This window comes from Cervus canadensis, chromosome 13 (genome assembly GCF_019320065.1).
Source record: "Cervus canadensis isolate Bull #8, Minnesota chromosome 13, ASM1932006v1, whole genome shotgun sequence".
In the NCBI taxonomy this organism is placed as follows: domain Eukaryota; kingdom Metazoa; phylum Chordata; class Mammalia; order Artiodactyla; family Cervidae; genus Cervus; species Cervus canadensis.
The window spans coordinates 22,655,016-22,675,052 of NC_057398.1; the positions used below are offsets into that span (position 1 = coordinate 22,655,016).

Below are 20,037 nucleotides of genomic sequence, written 5' to 3' on the forward strand. Positions count from 1 at the left end.
AAGTTACCTGCTTATTCTGTGTGTGTGTGTGTGTGTGTGTGTGTGTGATAAATTATAGAGAGCAAAATAATCTGCTGAGAGTGATTACGAGGAAAGAGATATGGGAAATTTGAGAAGAACGGAGAAATTATGTACCTTTTTTTAAAGCAAATATTGTGGGACAAATTTGTAGCAAATTTTATGGGACCGGAGGTGTTTATCATAAACCTGAGCAGTGTGAGAGCTCCACTTGAGGATAGTGGTCATGATCAGAACATGTTTTTTTTTTTTCTCTAGCCATGCTCAGCCGTGCCATTTCAAGTTTAGAGTGAGTAGAGAGTTAGATTAGCTAGAGTTTTACCAAGGAAGTTAGGTATAAGGAAAAAGAGATGTAAAAATGTTAAAGGAGTAGAGTTATATGTGAGGGCATCTTAGTTATTCACTGTGTAACCTATGATAGGTAAAGGAAAAGTAAGTATATAAGGCAGGAGGGACAGTGGTGATAAGATCAGTGCATTTTTAGATTCCTCGTGGGCTTGAGGGCCTGAAGGATTGTTGCTAACAGTGACTTAGCTGGAGCGAATGGAAGTGGTTGTCAGAAAGCAGTATGTCAGAAAGTGAAATTGCAATTATGGAGAAATGACATTATTGGTGATGAAAAAGCCTAATCATGGTTGTGTGAGGTGGAAGTGAGCAGAATAAAAGATCTGTGGAGAAAGGAAAGTCCAACTGATAGACCAGGATATAAGAATCTGTGGGATTGTTGAAATTATTAAGAATTATGACTAGGGTAGATTTGGAGAGAGTGATATTGAGCTAAAAGTTAAAATTTCCAAGAACTCATGGATTGGTAGAAGGAGTAATAAGGAGCAGTATTATGTGATGCAAGTTAACAGGATATTTTGACCTGGGAGGTTTTAGGGACGAGGAAGAATACCTGGGGAAGTTGTGCATAGCAGGGAGGACTCTGACTTTATATCTAAGTGTGTTTTAATGTGGAACGTGAGAGGACCTCAGAGGAATCAGCATTTTCAGGGAAGAGCTGGGTTTTAGTTAGATTTAGAAGATAATGAAACATTTGGAGACAAAATTGAAATTATTAGTGGTGTTGATCTGGATGGAGAGGTTTAGCTTTATTTAACTATATTAACAAGGTATGCTTTTTGACATAGCACTTCATAATCCAGGTTTATTTAGGGATATTCTAGCATATGTGAAAAATGACATGCATAGAAAGGTATTTATTTCATTGTAGTATTGTTGTTAACAGTAAAAAACTAGAAAGCAAATGTTCCTCATTAGACTTATTAAATAATTTATGATATACCCATATGTTGGAATTCTGTGCAACCACCGAGGAAAAAAATGTGGTATCCCTAATATGTATTGATACAACATGATTGTCAAGATACTATTATATCATACCATGTGTTTAAAAAAAAAAGGCTGTGAATACCCATATGTTTCTTCATATGGGGGATTCTAGTAGGATGCACAAACTGTTAACTATTGATTAGCTCTAGGGAGGCCGGTCAGGTGCTTATTTGGTAAAATTGGGAGGGAGACTTGTTTTTCTGTGTACACTTTTTGAACCATTGCCTATATATGTAGTTTTAAAAAATAAAATAAGTTTTAAGAAAAGCTTCAAGCCAGGTTGTGACAAACCTTTCTTAATGGTTGAAGTTTGAATTTTACATGGTATTAGGTGTTGGCGTGCTACAGTTCACGGCAGCACAGAGTCAGAAAGGACTTAGCCACTGAACAACAACATCAACAACAAAGTGATGATGATTATGTGAACAGAGCTGTGTTCTTGGAAATTTCCCTAATATCCATCCTTCAAATGGATTAGAAAAGATAAAAGTCAGGACCGGCAGACTTGTAAGGAGGCTGTTGCAGTAGCCCAGGTTTGTTTTAATGCTTTCATGTTTTAATGCTTATTTCTGCACATTTCTCAAATGTGTTTTGGCTTAACATCCTGGTTTTCCATCAGCTCGGTCAGTGTTTGGCAGATAGCAGGCACACCCATACGAATATTCTCACATGGATGAGAATACCCAAGCATCATACATTTTCTTCCAGTGAGTCTTAGTAATCATTGACTCTTGAATTCCTGTGTCGTGTTTTGTTCCTGTTGTTTGGCATTTGCTTATTTTAGTAATAAATGACCTTGCCCACTAATTATAAGCCCTACCAGGCTACTGTACTCTCTTTTTTCTCTCTCTGTTTAAATTGTTGTACAGGATGAGTTATGATGTTATTACTACTACTATCATATGTATGAGTAGATACCATTTTTATGTTATTATTTATTTTTATTTTTATGTTATTATTATTTACTTTGCCTTTGTATGTGTTTCTTATAGACTAGCCCTTCTATTCTCATTGAAATAGGAGTTTTGCATAGTGATTGAGAGCACAGACTCTGAAACTTGATGACTTGGCATTTTCTAGTGAACCTTGAGCAAATTACTTAACATTAGTATACTGCAGTTTCTTTATCTATGCAGTGGAGATTTGAAGATTAAATATATTTAATGCAAAGTGCCTAAAACAGTGCTTGACACAGAGTGAGTGTTTAGTATGTTATGGAAGTTTTTGCCAATACTATTGATTGAGTTGAAAGAAAGTCAGCTGAATATCCTCAGTTATTATTTACTTATCCTTTTTGTATTATGTTAAGCTCTACTCTTTTGTTTTCATTAAAAAAAGGCCATTTCTGAGCTTTTCTTTGTTTCCTTGAAATTATAGCAGCCCCTGTCTCCTGGGGCACACTAACATGGTAATGAATTGGACCTTTAACAATTTTGTTTACTTTACATTTTCTTTTGATAAATTGAATTCTGTTGTTCAGGGATGTTAATCCACCTTGTTCACTAATACATTTTATAATTACAAAAAAAAATCTGACAGACAGTGGGAACCCTGACAGAATTCCCTCTTGAGATACTGATGTGTTTACGTTGCTTTGTGCTCCTCTCTACTAGCTGTATGCATTAATCAGGTGTCCTGTGTGGTTTGTTGCCTTGATGCTTAATCACTTGACTGATGGCCCTTTTGACAGAGAATATAGCCAATTTCAAACAGCTGAGTTTCATCTTATAGCTGCTTAAATAAATCACTTTTAAAAACAGTTGAAACGTTCCAAATGTGAAAGAAAAATGCGATTTATTTTCATGTAAGTCCCCATTCAGATGATTTTTCAATGTTTATTTTTTAAATTTAAAAAATTCTGTGAAACTGAATTTGTTTCATTGAAGTTAACTTTCATAAACTACTTGTTTTATTACTGGTGATAGTGGATAGCAGAAATACATTTTGTATCACATGACTTCTTACAGTTCTTTTTTGAATTTAATTGCACCATCAAGTGTGTTTTAATTTGTTTACCTTTCATTTTGTTTTTATTTCAGCCTAACTAGTCATTGTTTATTACTTTTGTTTGTTTTATCAGATTTCAGAAATTAAAGCAGCTGAAATATTATATTGTGAAATGAGAGACTATCTATTTTGAATTAGCTCTGAAAAGCTCTCTGCCTGAAAACTACATTATTCTTTTGAGTTATTCCGTGATTGGTTTCTAGAGTCTGACTTTGTCTTTGGAAACAGATATGATTAAATCTGTTTGAAATTGGGAACAAATGATTTATGTTTGGAACTACTTAAATTCTGAGTCTTAACTATGTGGAAGTACTTGCATTTTTTTTTAAAGGTAGCTGTTTTTCTTCCTTTCCTTTTTAATCAGTAATAATGCTATTCTTTATACTTTACTTTTTGATCAGTATTTCTATTAAAATCTTGTTTTTAAACTAGAGCCTCTATATCTTAGAATATTAAAATAAGGATACTATCTAGGTCCTTGTTATACTAATGTATTAAAAAGAAAACATAACCAGAATGTAAGAAAACAATAGCAGTAAAGTCAAAACAAAAGGTAATAATGAGATGAAACTTTTTATTAACAAAAAGTTAACTCTTATACAAAACAAAATGTATAAGAGTTAATAATGATCTGATATAGCTAAATAATAACCTTTATTAAAAAAAGAGAGCTGTGTTGAATAACAGGGTGGCAACAGAGGAAATAGATTTAATTACTTGTTTATGTCATCAAATCCATTCTTCTGACAGTATTTTAATTTATATGCCAGTTTTCTTCCTGTAGTGTCTTTAATAAATTAGTGTTTAAACTTTTTTATATTAAAAGCAAATAGTTTGGAAGTAGCATGTTAACTTTTACTAGTACAACCTTTGGAATATTTTTGATTTATTAGCCATGTGTATTTGTAGATGAAGAAAAAATATCTAGAGATAATATAGCTGGTTTTCCCTTGACATCTCAGCCATAACAAAATTTCCTAAGTTAAGGATAGAATTTCACTTCTGATAACTCTGTCCTTTACCAGACACAGTAATATTTCTCCTTCAGTGGTGTGAGGTTGTGTGTATAAATTGAGTTGGGATAGATGAATAGTTGCCATCAATACAGTTATATTGCATTAGGGTCCACAGGGCAGATAACATTAGCTGAGACAACAGTTAGGTTGAAATTGTTGTACAAGTAAGTCTATTGCATTGCTACATAGTCATATAGTATTGAAGGGAGCATTTGCTGAATTTTACAATAGTCAATGATATTTCATGAAATTTCTTTAAAAATTGCATATATTGAAGAAGAATTTAAAGATGTAATGAAAAGTGAGCATCTCAACATGTATTTTTATGGGAAATATTCTTGATGTGTACTTATTTTCCTTATTCATTGTCAGCTTAGCAAAGCTTCTTACTATATTATTAACTAACCATATACTTTTTGGTAAAAAGATGTCACAGTTAATCTATAAAGAAAAATATGTCATGTAGTTATTTGTATGCACTTGGTGAATGCTTAAAATCTGCAGAGCACTACCATATCATTTTAGCCACTTATAAGATGCTTTGGGCAAGTTACCCAACTCCAGTCCTTAGTTTTCTCATATATAAAATGTGGATAGATTAATACTTATCTCATAGGGTTGTTATGAGAATTTATTGAGTTACTTTGTATAGTGGTTATAGTGAGTGGTCAATGAATATTATGTAATTAGTTAAAGATCAATAATTCTTATGCATTCTCTAACTTTATGACTGAGCTTCTAGAAAGAATATTTAACTCATTGAGAAATAATGTGTGTGATGATTCATTTTACTCTTAATTCCATTAGGTTACTTAACATTCTTGTTGAGTATAACAACTTTTTTAGGACTCCAAGTTATGGTCTTTAAAGGCAAATAAAACCTTGTGTTCTGCTTTGGAGTTACTTATTTTGAAACTTGTGTAAAAAGTCAGTAAAAGAGAGGTGAATTCTCTTAAGTAACTTGAAAAGAAGGAAAAATTTTTACTTAGTTTTTCCTCTGTTTGTTTGTGGTTCATAAGTCAGAGATCATTTTAGATTGGGAGGTGAGAAATGATTGGAGGAAACATAATGATTATTTAATGATTCCATTCATATGTATATTTTATCCTTTTATTGTTATACCTTCCTTAGTTGTGTCATAATTCAGCTTGTCTACTCATTAATTTATTAAAATAACATTAAATATTGTGAAATTCTATCATCTACACAGAATGGTAGGTAGAGAAAAAGCTAAAATTAAGGAAAAGGTTTATTGACTATTCTCTTTTGATGTATTTTTAATATACCAAACCATTAAATCTTCCCTCAATACTTTTACAGTATAACTTGTTAGCCTTGACAGTTTGGTATGTTGTAATATGGTTACTAAAGATGATTTGAAAATCATGTCAAGTTTCTAGGAACCAAAAATACCATCTGTGGTTCAGAATTGTATAGCTATGCAGTTCTCCACCACTCTTAATTTTATATGTCTTGATAATGACTTAATCTCCAAAAGGCCTAATACAATTTGAAGGCATTTCAAGTAGATCTGTTATTATTGTAAATAGAATCACTTTAGAAATAGGGGAGAAAAAAAACAAATTCTGAAATGTTGTCATCGTAACATCACAAGGATAAGTAAATAGTCTTACTGATCCAAGTATGTACTTTGTTCCTCAGTATTGAATTTGACCGGGATTGTGACTACTTTGCAATTGCTGGGGTTACAAAGAAGATTAAAGTCTATGAATATGGCACAGTCATTCAGGATGCGGTGGATATTCATTACCCTGAAAATGAAATGACCTGCAATTCCAAAATCAGGTATTTACATTATTTACTTGGCATGATGTAGTGTGTATGCAACAGTATCTGTGATTAGTATGTTTGTTATTTTTACCTTTTCATGTGATACCTTACTCGTTCGTGATGAACATTATTAATTATATATAGAAGATACATCAGAATATCTTTTTTTTTATAGATTGCTTTTTCCTTGTGGGGGTTAGTAGTTAGTGTTTTTCTATTTGCCAAATGAAAATCTTCTTTCATTTAATCAAATAAATGTCTTTATTGTAGATGACCTTTCATGGGGTATTGAATGAAGGATTACTGTAGCCCAGTGAGTAGTATCTCAGAGTCTGGCATTTTTCCTCTAGCATGCACATATCTCTAACTTTTATAATTGTTTACAATTTTAAGAATTCTTTTCACAAAATTGGTATGTGTCTTTTTGTGAGGGCATAGTGTTTAAGTTTCATGTATTAAGGGCTAGAGTTTATAACAAGTGCTTTTTAAACCTGGAATACTGGTAAAACTGCAGAAACTAGACCCAGGTTCTGATCTGCCCCCACAAAATCTAAAAAGAATGCTATGTTTAAAACAAGCTTCCTAAGCTATTTTCATAGGTGCTGGCTTCAAAGGGAGTGACATCAAGAAACTAATAATAAATTTGTTCAAAACTTTGAACATTTTCCAGTCATTCTTATACCTTTTTTATCTGGATGAATGACACATATAATATATGGGGTCACTTTAATAATGTTAATAATATAGCAAGTACTGTAGTCTTTATTTGTATAGCTTTCTTTTCTGTTTCCTAATTCATATAAAAATGGTAGACTGATCTAACTGGTGTTCATCATTGAGAATGTGTAATGGTTATCTACTTAGTTTATATACTTTATTCCTAAGTGAAAAGAATGCAGCATGAGTGAGACATAATTTTATTGAATCCTTCAGTGGCAGGCATCATCATCAGTTCTGAGTCTTAAGCAGACCATCATTACCCTGTTTTATACACGAGGAAGCTGGAACACAGCTTGTTGATGGTTGTACAGCTCGTCTCTGGAGTAGCCAAGATTCGAGCAGAATCTTGCTCTTAACCGTTTCATGCTACTCATTTGTAAAATAGAGGCTCTAATAGTAGTAATACCTATTTCATAGGATTATACCTTAAATAAATCCACATGATGCACTCAGCACAGTACTTGACCATATCAAGAGTTCATAATAAATGTTACCATAATGAAAATATGGATTAGAGGGTTTACCTTGTCTGTCTTGACAGATATAAAGTAATATAGTAGTATTTTATGCACCTTGGAATAAAGAGAAGGAAACTGTTCAAATCTGGAAACAATGGACTTGGGGCTGAAAGGGTCAATATGTAAGCTTCCCTGAAACCCATTTGGAGCGCACCAGTTGTGAAAGTGAACTGAATTACCCAAAGCCACAGCTAGTAAGTTGCAGATCTGGAATTTAAGCTCAGGTCTGACTAAATCCAAGGCTCTTGACTATTCCACGTAATTTCTCCCAGAAATTCTAATAAGTACATCTAAAGTTGCAAATAAATTCTTCAACCCCTAAAATGTAGCACAAATACAGCTAGAAGACAGCAAAAAGGCTTTGTGTTCAAATGCTTGGAAATCACCTAGGTCAGCTGCTTTGCTTTCTAAGTGACTTTTTTCTTTAATATATATTAGCTTTACTGTATGTGTGATGCACATATATATCTAGCCAAAAGCATATATTTTTAGATGTTGCATTCTCAATATTGGAACGTTTGAGAAATAGCCGAAACCATAAATGTTAGAAGTTTAATTCTCTTAAATGCATTTTATTGAAATTTGAACCATACACTTATGTTAGTCAACATTTGCTTGTAAACCCAGAGACTCAATTCAGACTAGTTTACTGGCTTATATGATCTGACACAATTGGATGTAGGGGCCTGAAGGGTCTGATTTGGTCTCTGCCACTCTGCCATGACATATGTGTGCCCCCCTGGCCTGTGTTATCTCTACCTACAGACCTGTATTCCTCATGTGTCAAGGATGGCCAGTACAAACTTTAGGCACACCATATCTGTCTTCTAGCTGAAGATAAGAGTGAAAAGTGGTTATGGTTTGTAACCTGGTGGTTTCAGTTGAAAAATCTGAGATTTATTTGATGCCTTCTTCCTTGATGGATTGTGGGCAGAATAATTATTGTGAATTTGTGTAGACCATTTTGAAAGGGTTCTAATCTTTCTGAACACATCCAAATTCTTTGTATCCATTGCTGTTTCTTTTTATGTAAAACAAGGCTTAACTTAATATCCTTTTCTTTCAGCTGTATCAGTTGGAGTAGTTATCATAAGAACCTATTAGCCAGCAGTGATTATGAAGGCACCGTCATCCTATGGGATGGATTCACAGGACAGAGGTCAAAGGTCTATCAGGTAAATAAGAATACTGGTTACCTGTTTGTTGTTGTTACTGTTTAGTTGCTCAGTTGTGTCCGACTCTTTGCAATCCATGGACTGCAGCACACCAGGTTCCCTGTCCATCACTATCTCCAGAGTTTGTTCAAACTCATGTCCATTGAGTCGATGATGCCATTCAACAATCTCATCCTCTATCATCCTCTTCTCCTTTTGCCCTCAATCTTTCCCAGCATCAGGGTCTTTTCCAATGAGTAAGCTCTTTGCATCAGGCGGCCAAAATATTGGAGCTTGTTGTAAGAATCACATTTGTACTTTTTAATAATTATAGAGCTTCATGTGTTTTATAATTACAAATTTAAAATCATTATTTAGTATTTTCTCAGTTCCTCAGTTCAGTCACTCAGTCGTATCTGACACTTTGCAACCCCATGGACTGCAGCACACCTAGTTTCCCAGTCCATCACCAACTTCCAGAGCTTGCTCAAACTCATGTCCATTGAGTCAGGGATGCCATCCAACCATCTACCTATGTAATTCCAGTAATGCTTTTCTGATGCATCTCTTCAGACTCTTTGCATTTGTGGGATATATCAAATGAATTTCCAAAAGTGGTAATTTTATAAATGTATATTTAAAAAGTTTATGAACTACTTTGCATCTCATTTATTTTCATAGCCAGTTCTTTCTCCCTGTCACCATAGTGATAAATTGGTATCAAGTTTGTTTATTTGTTTTGCTTTATTTAAGATCTATATTCTGAGACTACTTTGTCTTCCTTCTGCATCTAGGAGCATGAGAAGAGATGTTGGAGTGTTGACTTTAATTTGATGGATCCTAAACTCTTGGCTTCAGGTTCTGATGATGCAAAAGGTACTATTTGGGTCTCCTCCCTTGACTTAATTCCTTTTAAAACCTAACAGAAATACAGATATTTATTGAAACCCATAGCGATCCTTTGCGATTACTGATTATTCTAAAAATAGTCTAATAAGCACAAAAATCTGTATTTGTTGGAGTGAAAGAAAAATGAATATTCTGCATCTTCATTATAATATTTTTTCTGAATTCATGCCACACTGTGATGTTTTTATAACCAGTTCCTTTATATATACTGTGAAATGAACTTTTTTGTTGAAATATTTAGACATCGCTATATTTTGAATTGTATTAAATTCTGAGTGTATACCAAAATCTTTTAATGAAGTTTATCATGTTTCAAGGCAGAAATTCTATATTTCTTTCTGCCAGTTTAATTGATCCCTCTTTCTGTTTTTGTGTATGTATGTGTGTGTGTGTCTGTCTTTACTATTCATTCTTTACTGTTGTTGTCTTATTTTGGCCTGTTGCTTCTCAAGATTAGATTTATAAAGCCCTGTTAACAGATGTCTTTTATCTTGGCCCTTTCCTTCTTTACAATATGTAACTTGCAGACTAGTGAATAGATAGGCAGGGTAGCTCTAGTGTTGAAAACTTTATTTCACAGTGATTGTGTTGTTGTTGTTCAGTCTCTGGGTCGTGTCCAACTCTGCGACCCCTTCGACTGCAGCACGCCAGGCTTCCCTGTCCTTCACCATCTCCTGGAGCTTGCCCAAACTCAAGTCCATTGGGTTGGTGATGCCATCCAACCATCTCATACTCTGTTGTCCCCTTCTCCTCCTGCCTTCAGTCTTTCCCAGTATCAGGGTCTTTTCTAATGAGTCAGCTTTTCACATCATGTGGCCCAAGTGTTGGAGCTTCAGCTTCAGCATGAGTCCTTCCATTGAATACTCAGGACTGATTTCCTTTAGGATTGACTGGTTTGATCTTCTTGCAGCCCAAGAGACTCGCAGGAGTCTTCTCCAACACCACAGTTCAAAAGCATCAATTCTTCAGCTCTGCTTTCTTTATGGTCCAACTCTCACATCCACACATGACTACTGGAAAAACCATAGTTTTGACTAGATGGACCTTTGTTGGCAAAATAATAGCTCTGCTTTTTAATATGCTGTCTAGGTTTGTCATAGCTTTTCTTCCAAGGAACAAGGGTCTTTTAATTTCGTGGCTGCAGTCACCATTTGCAGTGATTTTGGGGCCCAAGAAAATAAAAGTCTGTCACTGTTTCCATTGTTTACCCATCTATGACTGGATGCCATGATCTTCATTTTAGGAGTGTTGAGTTTTAAGTCAGCTTTTTCACTCTCTTCTTTCACCTTCATTAAGAGACTCTTTAGTTCCTCTTCGCTAAGGATGGTGTCATCTGCGTATCTGAGGTTATTGGTATTTCTCCCCGCAATCTTGATTCCAGCTTGTGCTTCATCAAACCTGGCATTTCACATGATGTACTCTACATGTAAGTTAAATAAGCAAGGTGACAGTATACAGCCTTGACATACTCCTTTCCTAGTTTGGAACCAGTCCTTTGTTCTATGTCCGATTTTGACTGTTGCTTCTTGACCTGCATACAGGTTTCTCAGAAGGCAGATGAGACGGTCTGGTATTCCCATCTCTTGAAGAATAAATATTCCATGGTTTGTTCTGACCTACACAGTCAAAGGCTTTAGCGTTGTCAGTGAAGCAGAAGTAGATGTTTTTCTGCAATTCTCTTGCTTTTTCTATGATCCAACAGATGTTGGCAATTTGATCTCTGGTTCCTCTGCCTTTTCTTAATCCAGCTTGAACATTTGGGAGTCTCAGTTCAGGTACTATTGAAGCCTAGCATGGAGAATTTTGAGCATTACTTTTGCTAGCATGAAATGAGTGCAATTGTGCAGTAGTTTGAATGATAGAGCTGTCCTATTCTGTAAAAGAGAAATGAAATGACTGGATTGCCCTCCAAAAATTTTTGGATCAAAGGGAAGTAGCAAGTTGTTTATCCACAGTATATATGGATTGTAACATTTTCCTTCATGATTGCTGTAAGAAATTATCTTTGAATTTCTAAAATAGAGCGTTGTGTTATAATTGATTTTTTTTAATGTAATACAGAGCTTCACTAATCAATGTTAAATACTTCTTAAAAATAATGTAGTGGGTAGCGTTTATTGAGAATACTTGTGTTTTTGTACTGAAGATTAACATTTGTTCAAAGGTGGTGACTGGCTAGTTTCCTCTGAAAAATATAAGTAATTTAAGTAGAAAGAGCAATTTTAATTAGGGAGAGATTTTTTAAAATTACTTCTTGATTTTAAATTGTTTTAAAATACACATATAATTAACCATGTTAAGTGTACTGTTCAGTGGCATTAATTACCTTCAGTTTGTCTTCATCATTGTCAATCTGTAGAACTTGTCTCATATTGCAAACCTAAAACTCTGTTTCAGAAACTGTTTCTGATTTACTGAAACAGTAACTCCTCATTCCCCCTTCATCAGCTCCTGGCAGTCTCCCTTCTCCTTTTTGTCTCTATGAAGTTTACTAGTTCTCTTCTGTGTCATATGTGAGTATTTGTCCTTTGTGACTGTTGTGTTTCACTCAACATAATGTCTTCTAGATTTTTCCATGTTGTAGCTTATGTTAAAATTTCCATCTTTATTAAGACTGAAAAATAATCTACTGTATAGATATATCATATTTTGTTTCATTTGTTGATTGCTGGATGGATCTTGGGTTGCTTCCACTTTTGGGCTATTATAAAATAACGTTGCTATGAACATGAATGGCAAAATATCTCTTCATATCCCTGTATTAAGTTCTTCTGGGCATATACTCAGAAATGAAATTACTGGGTCATGTGATATATACTTAATTTTTTTAGAAACTGCCATTCTGTTTTCCAAAATGGCTACATCATTTTATATTCCCACCAATAGCACCCAACTATTTGTTTCTCCACATCCTTGCCAATACCTGTTCTCCCCCCACTTTTTTAAAAATAATGATTTTAATGGGTATGAAGTGGTATTTTATTGTGGTTTTGCTTTGCTTTCATTTCTTCAGTGATAGTGATGTCAAGCATTTTTTCATGTGCTTATTGACTATTTGTATATCTTCTGAGGAGAAAAGTTGATTCAAGTCCTGTGCCCATTTTGATTGTATTTCTTTCTCGCTGCTATTGAATTTCAGGCATGCTCTCTGTATCCTAGATATTAATTCTGTATCAGATATATTATTTGTTGATAGTGTGCTTTGATGCACACAGCTTTTTCATATTGATGAAATGCAGATTGCCTATTTTTTCTTTTATTGCCTACTCTTTTCACGTCATGTTCAAAAAGGCACTGCCGAGTCCAGTGTAATAAAGCTTTTGCCCTGTTTTCTTCTAACGGGTTTATGGTTTTAGCTCTTACATTTGTGGCTTTGATCCGTTTTGGGTTAACTTTTGTGTAAGGTATAAAGTAATGGTCTGACTTCGTTGTTTACATGCAAATGTCCAGTTTTCACAACACCACTTCTTGAAAGGATTATCCTTTCCCCACCGAAAGATGTTAGCACCTGTGTTAGAAGCCGTCTGACCGTATCTGTGAGTTTACTGCTGAACTTTCTCCTCTTCCCTCGGTCTCCGCGTTTGTCTTTATGCCGCTGCCACGCTGTTCTGATTACTGTAGCTTTGTCTTGAAGTCGGGAAGTGAGTCTTCCATTATTTTTTTTTCTTCTTTTTCAAGATTGTTTTGGCTATTTTAGGCCTACTGAGATTCAGTATAAATTTTAGGATGCGTTTTATTCTATTTCTTCAAAAAACTTCATTGAGATTTTGTTAAGGATTACCTTGAGGCTTGTCAATTTAGTCTTTTTAAACAAGCTTTTTGGTTTCGTTGATTTTCTCTGTTGACTTCCTGATTTTAACTTACTGATTTTTCTTCAGATTTGTATTACTTCTCTTCTGCTTACTTTGGATTTAATTTGCTCTTCTCTTTCTAGTTTCCTAAAATGGAAGCTTGGATTATTGATTTTAGATCTTTTTTCTTGCTAATATATGCATTCAGTGCTATAAATTTTCCTCTGAGTGATGCATCCCACAGATTTCTTTATTAAATTATATTTTCATTCTCATTTAGTTCAAAATATTCTTAATTTTTGCTTTAGGTTTCTTATTTGACTTATGTATTACTTAGAAGTATGTTGTTTGATCTCCAAATATAATCTGCTATAGTCTGAGCAATACATTGTATGGTTTCTTTTTTTTTTTTTTTTTTAATTTGTTAAGGTGTTTTATGGCCCAGAGTGTGATCTGTCTTAATGAATGATCCATGTGAGTTTGGGAAGAATGTGTATCCTACTGTTGTTAGATAAAATAATATGTAGATATCAGTTATATCCAGTTTGATTTATTATTGAGTTCAACTACATTCTTACTGATGTTCTGCTTGCTGGATCTGTCCATTTCTGATACAGGAGTGTGACACTATTTTGATTCTACATTGATCTATGTATTTCTTCTTTTACTGTACCACATTGTCTTGCCTTGTAGCTTAAGTCTTGGAATCATTTAGTGTGAGTTCTTCATCTTCCTTCTTGAAAATTATTTTAGCTCTGCAGTTTCTCTGCTTTTCCACAAACATTTTAGGATCAAGTTACTAGTAGCTATAGAAAATTGTGCTGGGATATTGATTGAGATAGTATTGACTTTAAAAGCTTCTCAGATGGCTCAGTGGTAAAGAATCCACCAGACAATGCAGGAGACACAGGTTCAATCCCTGTGTTGGGAAGATATATTTCCTGGAAGAGGAAATAGCAACCCACTCCAGTATTCCTGCCTGGAAAATCCCATGGATAGAGGAGACTGACAGGCTACAGTCCATGAGGCTGTAAAGAGTCAGACATGACTGAGCAACTGAGCATACACACATAACCAATTAACAGTGTTGTGATAGTTTCAGGGGTACAGCAAAGGGACTCAGCCATGCATACACATGTATGCATTCTTCCCCAGACTCCTCTCCATTCAGGCTGTCACGTAACATTGAGCAAAGTTCCATATGCTATACTGTAGACCCTTATTGGTTATCCATTTCAAATATAGCAGTGTGTACATGTCCATTCCAAACTCCCTAAGTATCCCTTCCTTCCAGCAACCATAAGTTCATTCTCTAAGTCTGTGAATCTCTGTTTCCCACATAAAATTTTAAAATAATGGATTTCTTAAGTGAAAGATAAAATGAGAACTGCTTCCAGGTACTTTAAGTGACATTTGTGTATATATCATATATACAATGTGATATATATATATATATATATGTATGTATATATATAAATCATACATGTGAAAATGTGTGTGTATATGAAGTTCTCAAAAGTTTAATAGGTTGGAAGATAAGCCATGTAGTTTCCCTGCTCATACACACACACACACACCCAATTTAAAGAATGCTGAAACAAATGCACATGTGTTTCCAGACTGCTTTTTTTTTTTTAACCTGTCTTGTATGTCTTAGTTAAGAGATCATATTTTTCTCTCATTATATATTGATTGTCTGTGTTGTTTTCTGACTTTGAAACTAAGCTCTGTTAGTTTAAATATACTGTTCTATTGAACATTGTTCATTTATTCAGTTTAAATATTTTTGATCCTACTAAATCAAAATACTTAGATGAGCATGAAAAGACAACTGTAGCAAGAAGCAGACTCCCTAGGTTATAGAAGTCTTGGCTCATGTATTGTTTATTTTCATTTTTATTGTTATTCTTCTTAGTGAAGCTATGGTCTACCAACTTGGACAACTCAGTGGCAAGCATCGAGGCGAAGGCCAACGTGTGCTGTGTCAAATTCAGCCCCTCTTCCAGATACCATTTGGCTTTCGGCTGTGCAGGTAAGAAATGAAAGATTTGTCTTCTTTTGATGTCAGTTTTCATGACTAAGGTAAAAAAACATTTTAAAAAGAATAGCTTTCTTTGTAGCTTTAAACTTTGTTTTCATTATTGCACTCTAAATTAGAAGTATGTAGTATACCATTTTTACATTAATTGCTGTGCTTTAATTTTAGCATTCCATCTCCCATGTTTAAAACATAAAGATGTGTTTGTTGATTATTTTTGTTTTTGTTTCCTCTAAGTCTTTGTATACCCAGATTTATGCTTGTTTACAAATTTAGGTCATAATGATGCTTAAATATTGTATAGACACGGGAAACCTTTTGTTTTTAAATTATGGGAAACCTACTATAAAACCTTGAACAGTTATTGAGTGCCTACTATGTATAAAGCACCCATCTAGGGACAGTGAATAAGATAGATTAAATCTTATATTGTGGAGTACGTGCTAACGTAGTAAGTACCAGAAAAAAATCATACCAAAGAACTTTTTGTTAAAGTATTTTTCTTAACTAGGGTGACCAAATGTCTGCATTTGCCTGGGGCAGTCCTAGTTTATATTTGTCTTACCATTATAATAATTGTTAGGCCCTTCTTTCATTCCCAAAAGTGTTCTGGGTTGAAAGGTTAATTATGTGATCACTCTACTCTTCATTCCTTTGTCTTCTATATCTGATTTTCTACCTTGAGTGTTTACTGAGGCAGTAAACACTTGTGTTTTAACTTTTACATTGCTAAATCTCCTTGATTCTTGATTCATTTTTTTTTTTTTTATTGATAATCTCGGTTAAAAAAATAAAGATTATCTAGCACAATATCATGAACACAATAATTACTTTTTTAAAAGGTAAATTTAAATCTTAATTTGTCATTACATCTTTTCCTTATTCCAACTTACTGTGTATTTCACTTGGATACTAACATACTTTCATAGTTAAATTCCAGGAGAACATGTATATGTGGGTAGAATTCCCTTTTCATTAGCAGATACATTTTTTCCCCCAGTATGCTGCTCTTTTCCATTGGGAACTAGTATTCTCTTATTTAAATCCTTCTTTGTCACTGACTAGAAATGTTACTTTGGGCAAGTTGATTAAATTCTCTCCCCAAGTTCCTTATCCTTAAAATAGAGATACATCTTTTGGGGCTTTACACATGTGTAAAGCTCTTAGAATATGATGCTCAATAATTGCTGAGGTATTTTTGTTAATTAATACTTATCAGTCATTTAGATAAAGTAGTTTTTTGAGTTTTTTAATGTTATAAAAACACTATTAGTCATCATTTTTAATAGAAAAATGATGGTCATATTTATAATCAATATGAAATACGTACAAATGCCAGACATGAGCATCTTTAAAATTTCTCCTTCCTGGAAAGGAAAAATCTACTTTAAAAATGCCTCAACTATCTGGCAGGCAGTTTTGTCCTCACTGGATTAAATTTTCATGTATTTCTTAGTTAATTTTTACATTTCCATGTAAGCTTTAAGATTTATATTTTTCCAGTTCTAGAAAAATTCTTTTGGGATTCTCATCTGAATTACCCTATATTTATTAGTTAATTTTGGAACCAGTGATATTAAGATAGTTCATCTTACTGTAGTTACATGGGATATCTTTTTGTTTGTTTGGAATATTTTCTGTCTTTCAAAGAGATTTTTAGTTTTAGTTTTTTTCACTTACATTTTAGGTCTTTCTGGTTAATTTTTTCTATGTTTGCTGTAATTTTGTTATTATTTTTTTGCATTCCTTTAACTATTGTTTGCTGAGAGTAAAAAATAAAAAACTTGATACTTGAATATTTGTAATATATCTATGCATTGTTCTTATTAAATCTGGTAACTTTTTATTAGAGTCCTTTGGGCTATCTGTTTAGTAGCCAAAAGTGATGGTTGTATTTTTTTCTTTTCTAATGATTTTTTACATTCTCTTTTTTTAAAAGGCATGTTATATACTAATTATGGTTACTTTTCCCATGTATTTCCTTTAGTTGAATCAGCTTTAGTGGTTTGCTGTTCATGATATCCCCTTTTGAGGAATAGTTTCGTGGGTTTTTAAAAATTTTTTGGCCTTGCTCCATGGCTTGCAGGATCTTACTGCCCTGAGCAGGAATTGAACCCAGGCCTTTGAGAGTAGAAGTGCAGAGTCCTAACCACTGAACTGCCAGAGAATTCCCTGAAGAATAGCTTTCATTAAATTCAAATCATTTATTTAACTGTTTCTTAGTTACGAGCAAATTCAGTATTTTATCAGGTGCCTTTTCAGCATCACTTTATATAATCATATGGTTTAATTTGTTGAGATATGCTTATACATTTTCTGATACTATATTTGTGTTTCTAGAGTAAGCCTAGAATTTAGGTTTAACATTAATGTGGAATTCTTTTGATAAATTGCTAGACTTTTTGGCTTATATTTTTAATATCTGTAAACATAAATTGGTCTATAATCCTCTGTCTCCTTTTTAGCCATTTTTAACATCTGTATTTTATAACTTTCAGTATGTTAGTCTTGAACTTCTTTTGTTAAATTTATTCCTAAGTGTTTTATTACTGAATGGAATTGTTGTCTTAATTTTATTTTTGGATTGTTTGTTGCTAGGCTTCATAAATATAATCAATTTTTTGCATATTGATTTTGCATCCTGTAGTCTTGGTACTCATGTTTTTTTTCCTCATAGTTTTAAGGTGAATTTCTTGAGATTTTCTACATTTGAGATTGTATCATCTGTGAATGAAAATAATTTTATTTCTTCTTGTACTATGTTAAAGCTTTTTTGCTTTATTGCATGAATTAAAAGCTCTTATATAATACTGAATGAAATTGGCAGAAGGGATTTCCTTATCTTAGGGGGAAGTATTCATTCATTCACAATGAAGTGTGATGTTAGCTGTGAGTTTTTGTAGATACCCTTTATCAGGTTAAGTTTCCTTCTATTCCTAGTTGCGAAAAGTATTTATTATTATATTATTAGATTTTGTCTAAAGTTTTTCTACCTATGTTGAGATGATCTTGTGATTTATGTTATTTATTATAATAGTATGAGGTATTTCATGGGGTGGGGGTGGTTGTTGTTTTAATGTTAAAGCAACTTTCCATTCCTGGGAAAAATCTGTCTTGACCACGTTGTGAAATTTTTTTTACTTGTTGCTAGATTTAGTTTGCTAAAGTACTATTGGCCTCATAGAATGACTTGGGAATTGTTTCCTCATTTGCTTACTGAATGAGTTTGTAAAGGATTATTATTATTTCTTCTATAGATATTTGGCAGAGTATATCAGTGAAACCATCTGGGCTTGGACTTTTCTTTGTGGAAAAATTTTATATTACCTAGTTCAGTTTCTTTACTTTTTATAAGTTTATTCAGATTTTCTATTTCTTCTTGAAGTTCTTTTTGGTAGGAATTTGTAAATTTAATTTTTCTAATTAGTGAGCATGAAGTTGTTCATAAGATTCTCTTGTGATTTAATTCCTTTAAATTTCCTCTTCCTTTATTGTTCTGTAATGTCAGTTGTAATATTCCTTCTTTCATTCTTGATTGGTCATTTGTGTCTTCTGTCTTTTTTCTTCTTCGTTGTTCTAGCTAAATATTTGTTACCTTCTTCAAAGTCCATGTATGTGTGTGTGTTTATGTTGGGGTGTGTGTGGTGGATGGTGCTTCTGGGGCCAGAACACCACACATTCCCACTGTTTTTAATGTTCTTATGCAAATTTGATTATTAGGAGAGTTGGAGATATGCAAACTGAACCTTCTGGAATGACTCTTAACTCACTCTCAGTATAGGTAAGCCAGGAGAGCTGTTATTTCTTTCTCGGCCATTGGAACTGTTGTGATCAACGTTTGTTGATGAGAATGTGATGCCATGGCTGTAATCAAAGGAGCAGAAATTCACTGTAATTGCCACAGAGCTGCAGACTGGACACTGGAACAGTACTGCATCTGTTCCAGAGAACATCCACATCTTTACAGTGGTGCTTGCAACAGATATTTCCAACGCAGAATGACCACAGAATTCCAATCTTTCAAATCATACATAAGTGCATCCCACTGTGAAATCTGTTTCACATCTAGAAGCATAGCTACATGAGAATCTGGGCAATATAGTTTTTACTTTCCATCTTCCATTGGCTGTAAATTCTATAACGTGTTGGGAACAGATACTAAATGTCATCTGCCCTATCCATCACAATGCTGAATAATTGATGTGAGTTAAAGACATTTTTCCTGGCTTTGAAATAGGGTTAGAATCAATGCCTTTAGTCATAGTTTTTTTAAAAAAAACAACTTTGTTACTAGAAGACAGTGACTGATATTGAATCATCTTCATTTAGAATTGAAATATTTCTTAGAATGCAGGCTATTATCTAGATGTTGCTCCTTAAACTATAAAACATCAGTCTCTCTTTAGCTCTACCGTTTATTTTGCCACTGAGAGAGTTACAGAATCATAATCATGAGGTTGCTTATTAAATATCATTTGTGATGATGAATTCGATGTTGGGAATGGGCTGTACGTTTTTAAACATTGCTTTTGGAGTTATGATAATACAAAATTAGTATGTGAACTCCCCAGCAATTACAGATTGACTCCTGGTTGAAAGGGCACTATGGATCCTACTTGGGTAATGATGCCTAATGCTAATTCTAAGCTTTCCTGCCTACTTTCATTTAGATCTTATATTTCCATTTGATGCAATGAGTTCATCTCTCTCTTTGTGCTCATTATTTTGCTCTTTCACCTT

At 33.7% G+C, this 20,037-nt stretch overlaps 1 protein-coding gene across 5 annotated transcripts in view; it reads left to right on the forward strand.

Annotated features, from left to right (window-relative positions):
* COP1 (COP1 E3 ubiquitin ligase) overlaps positions 1-20,037 on the forward strand; it is a 214,047-nt gene that overhangs the window by 125,651 nt on the left and 68,359 nt on the right. For all 5 annotated transcript variants that reach the window (XM_043486125.1, XM_043486130.1, XM_043486129.1 and 2 more), the window contains 4 exons: positions 6,039-6,182; positions 8,472-8,580; positions 9,354-9,435; positions 15,175-15,291. In XM_043486125.1, coding sequence (XP_043342060.1) covers positions 6,039-6,182; positions 8,472-8,580; positions 9,354-9,435; positions 15,175-15,291 — 452 coding nt within the window. The remainder of the gene's footprint in view (positions 1-6,038; positions 6,183-8,471; positions 8,581-9,353; positions 9,436-15,174; positions 15,292-20,037) is intronic.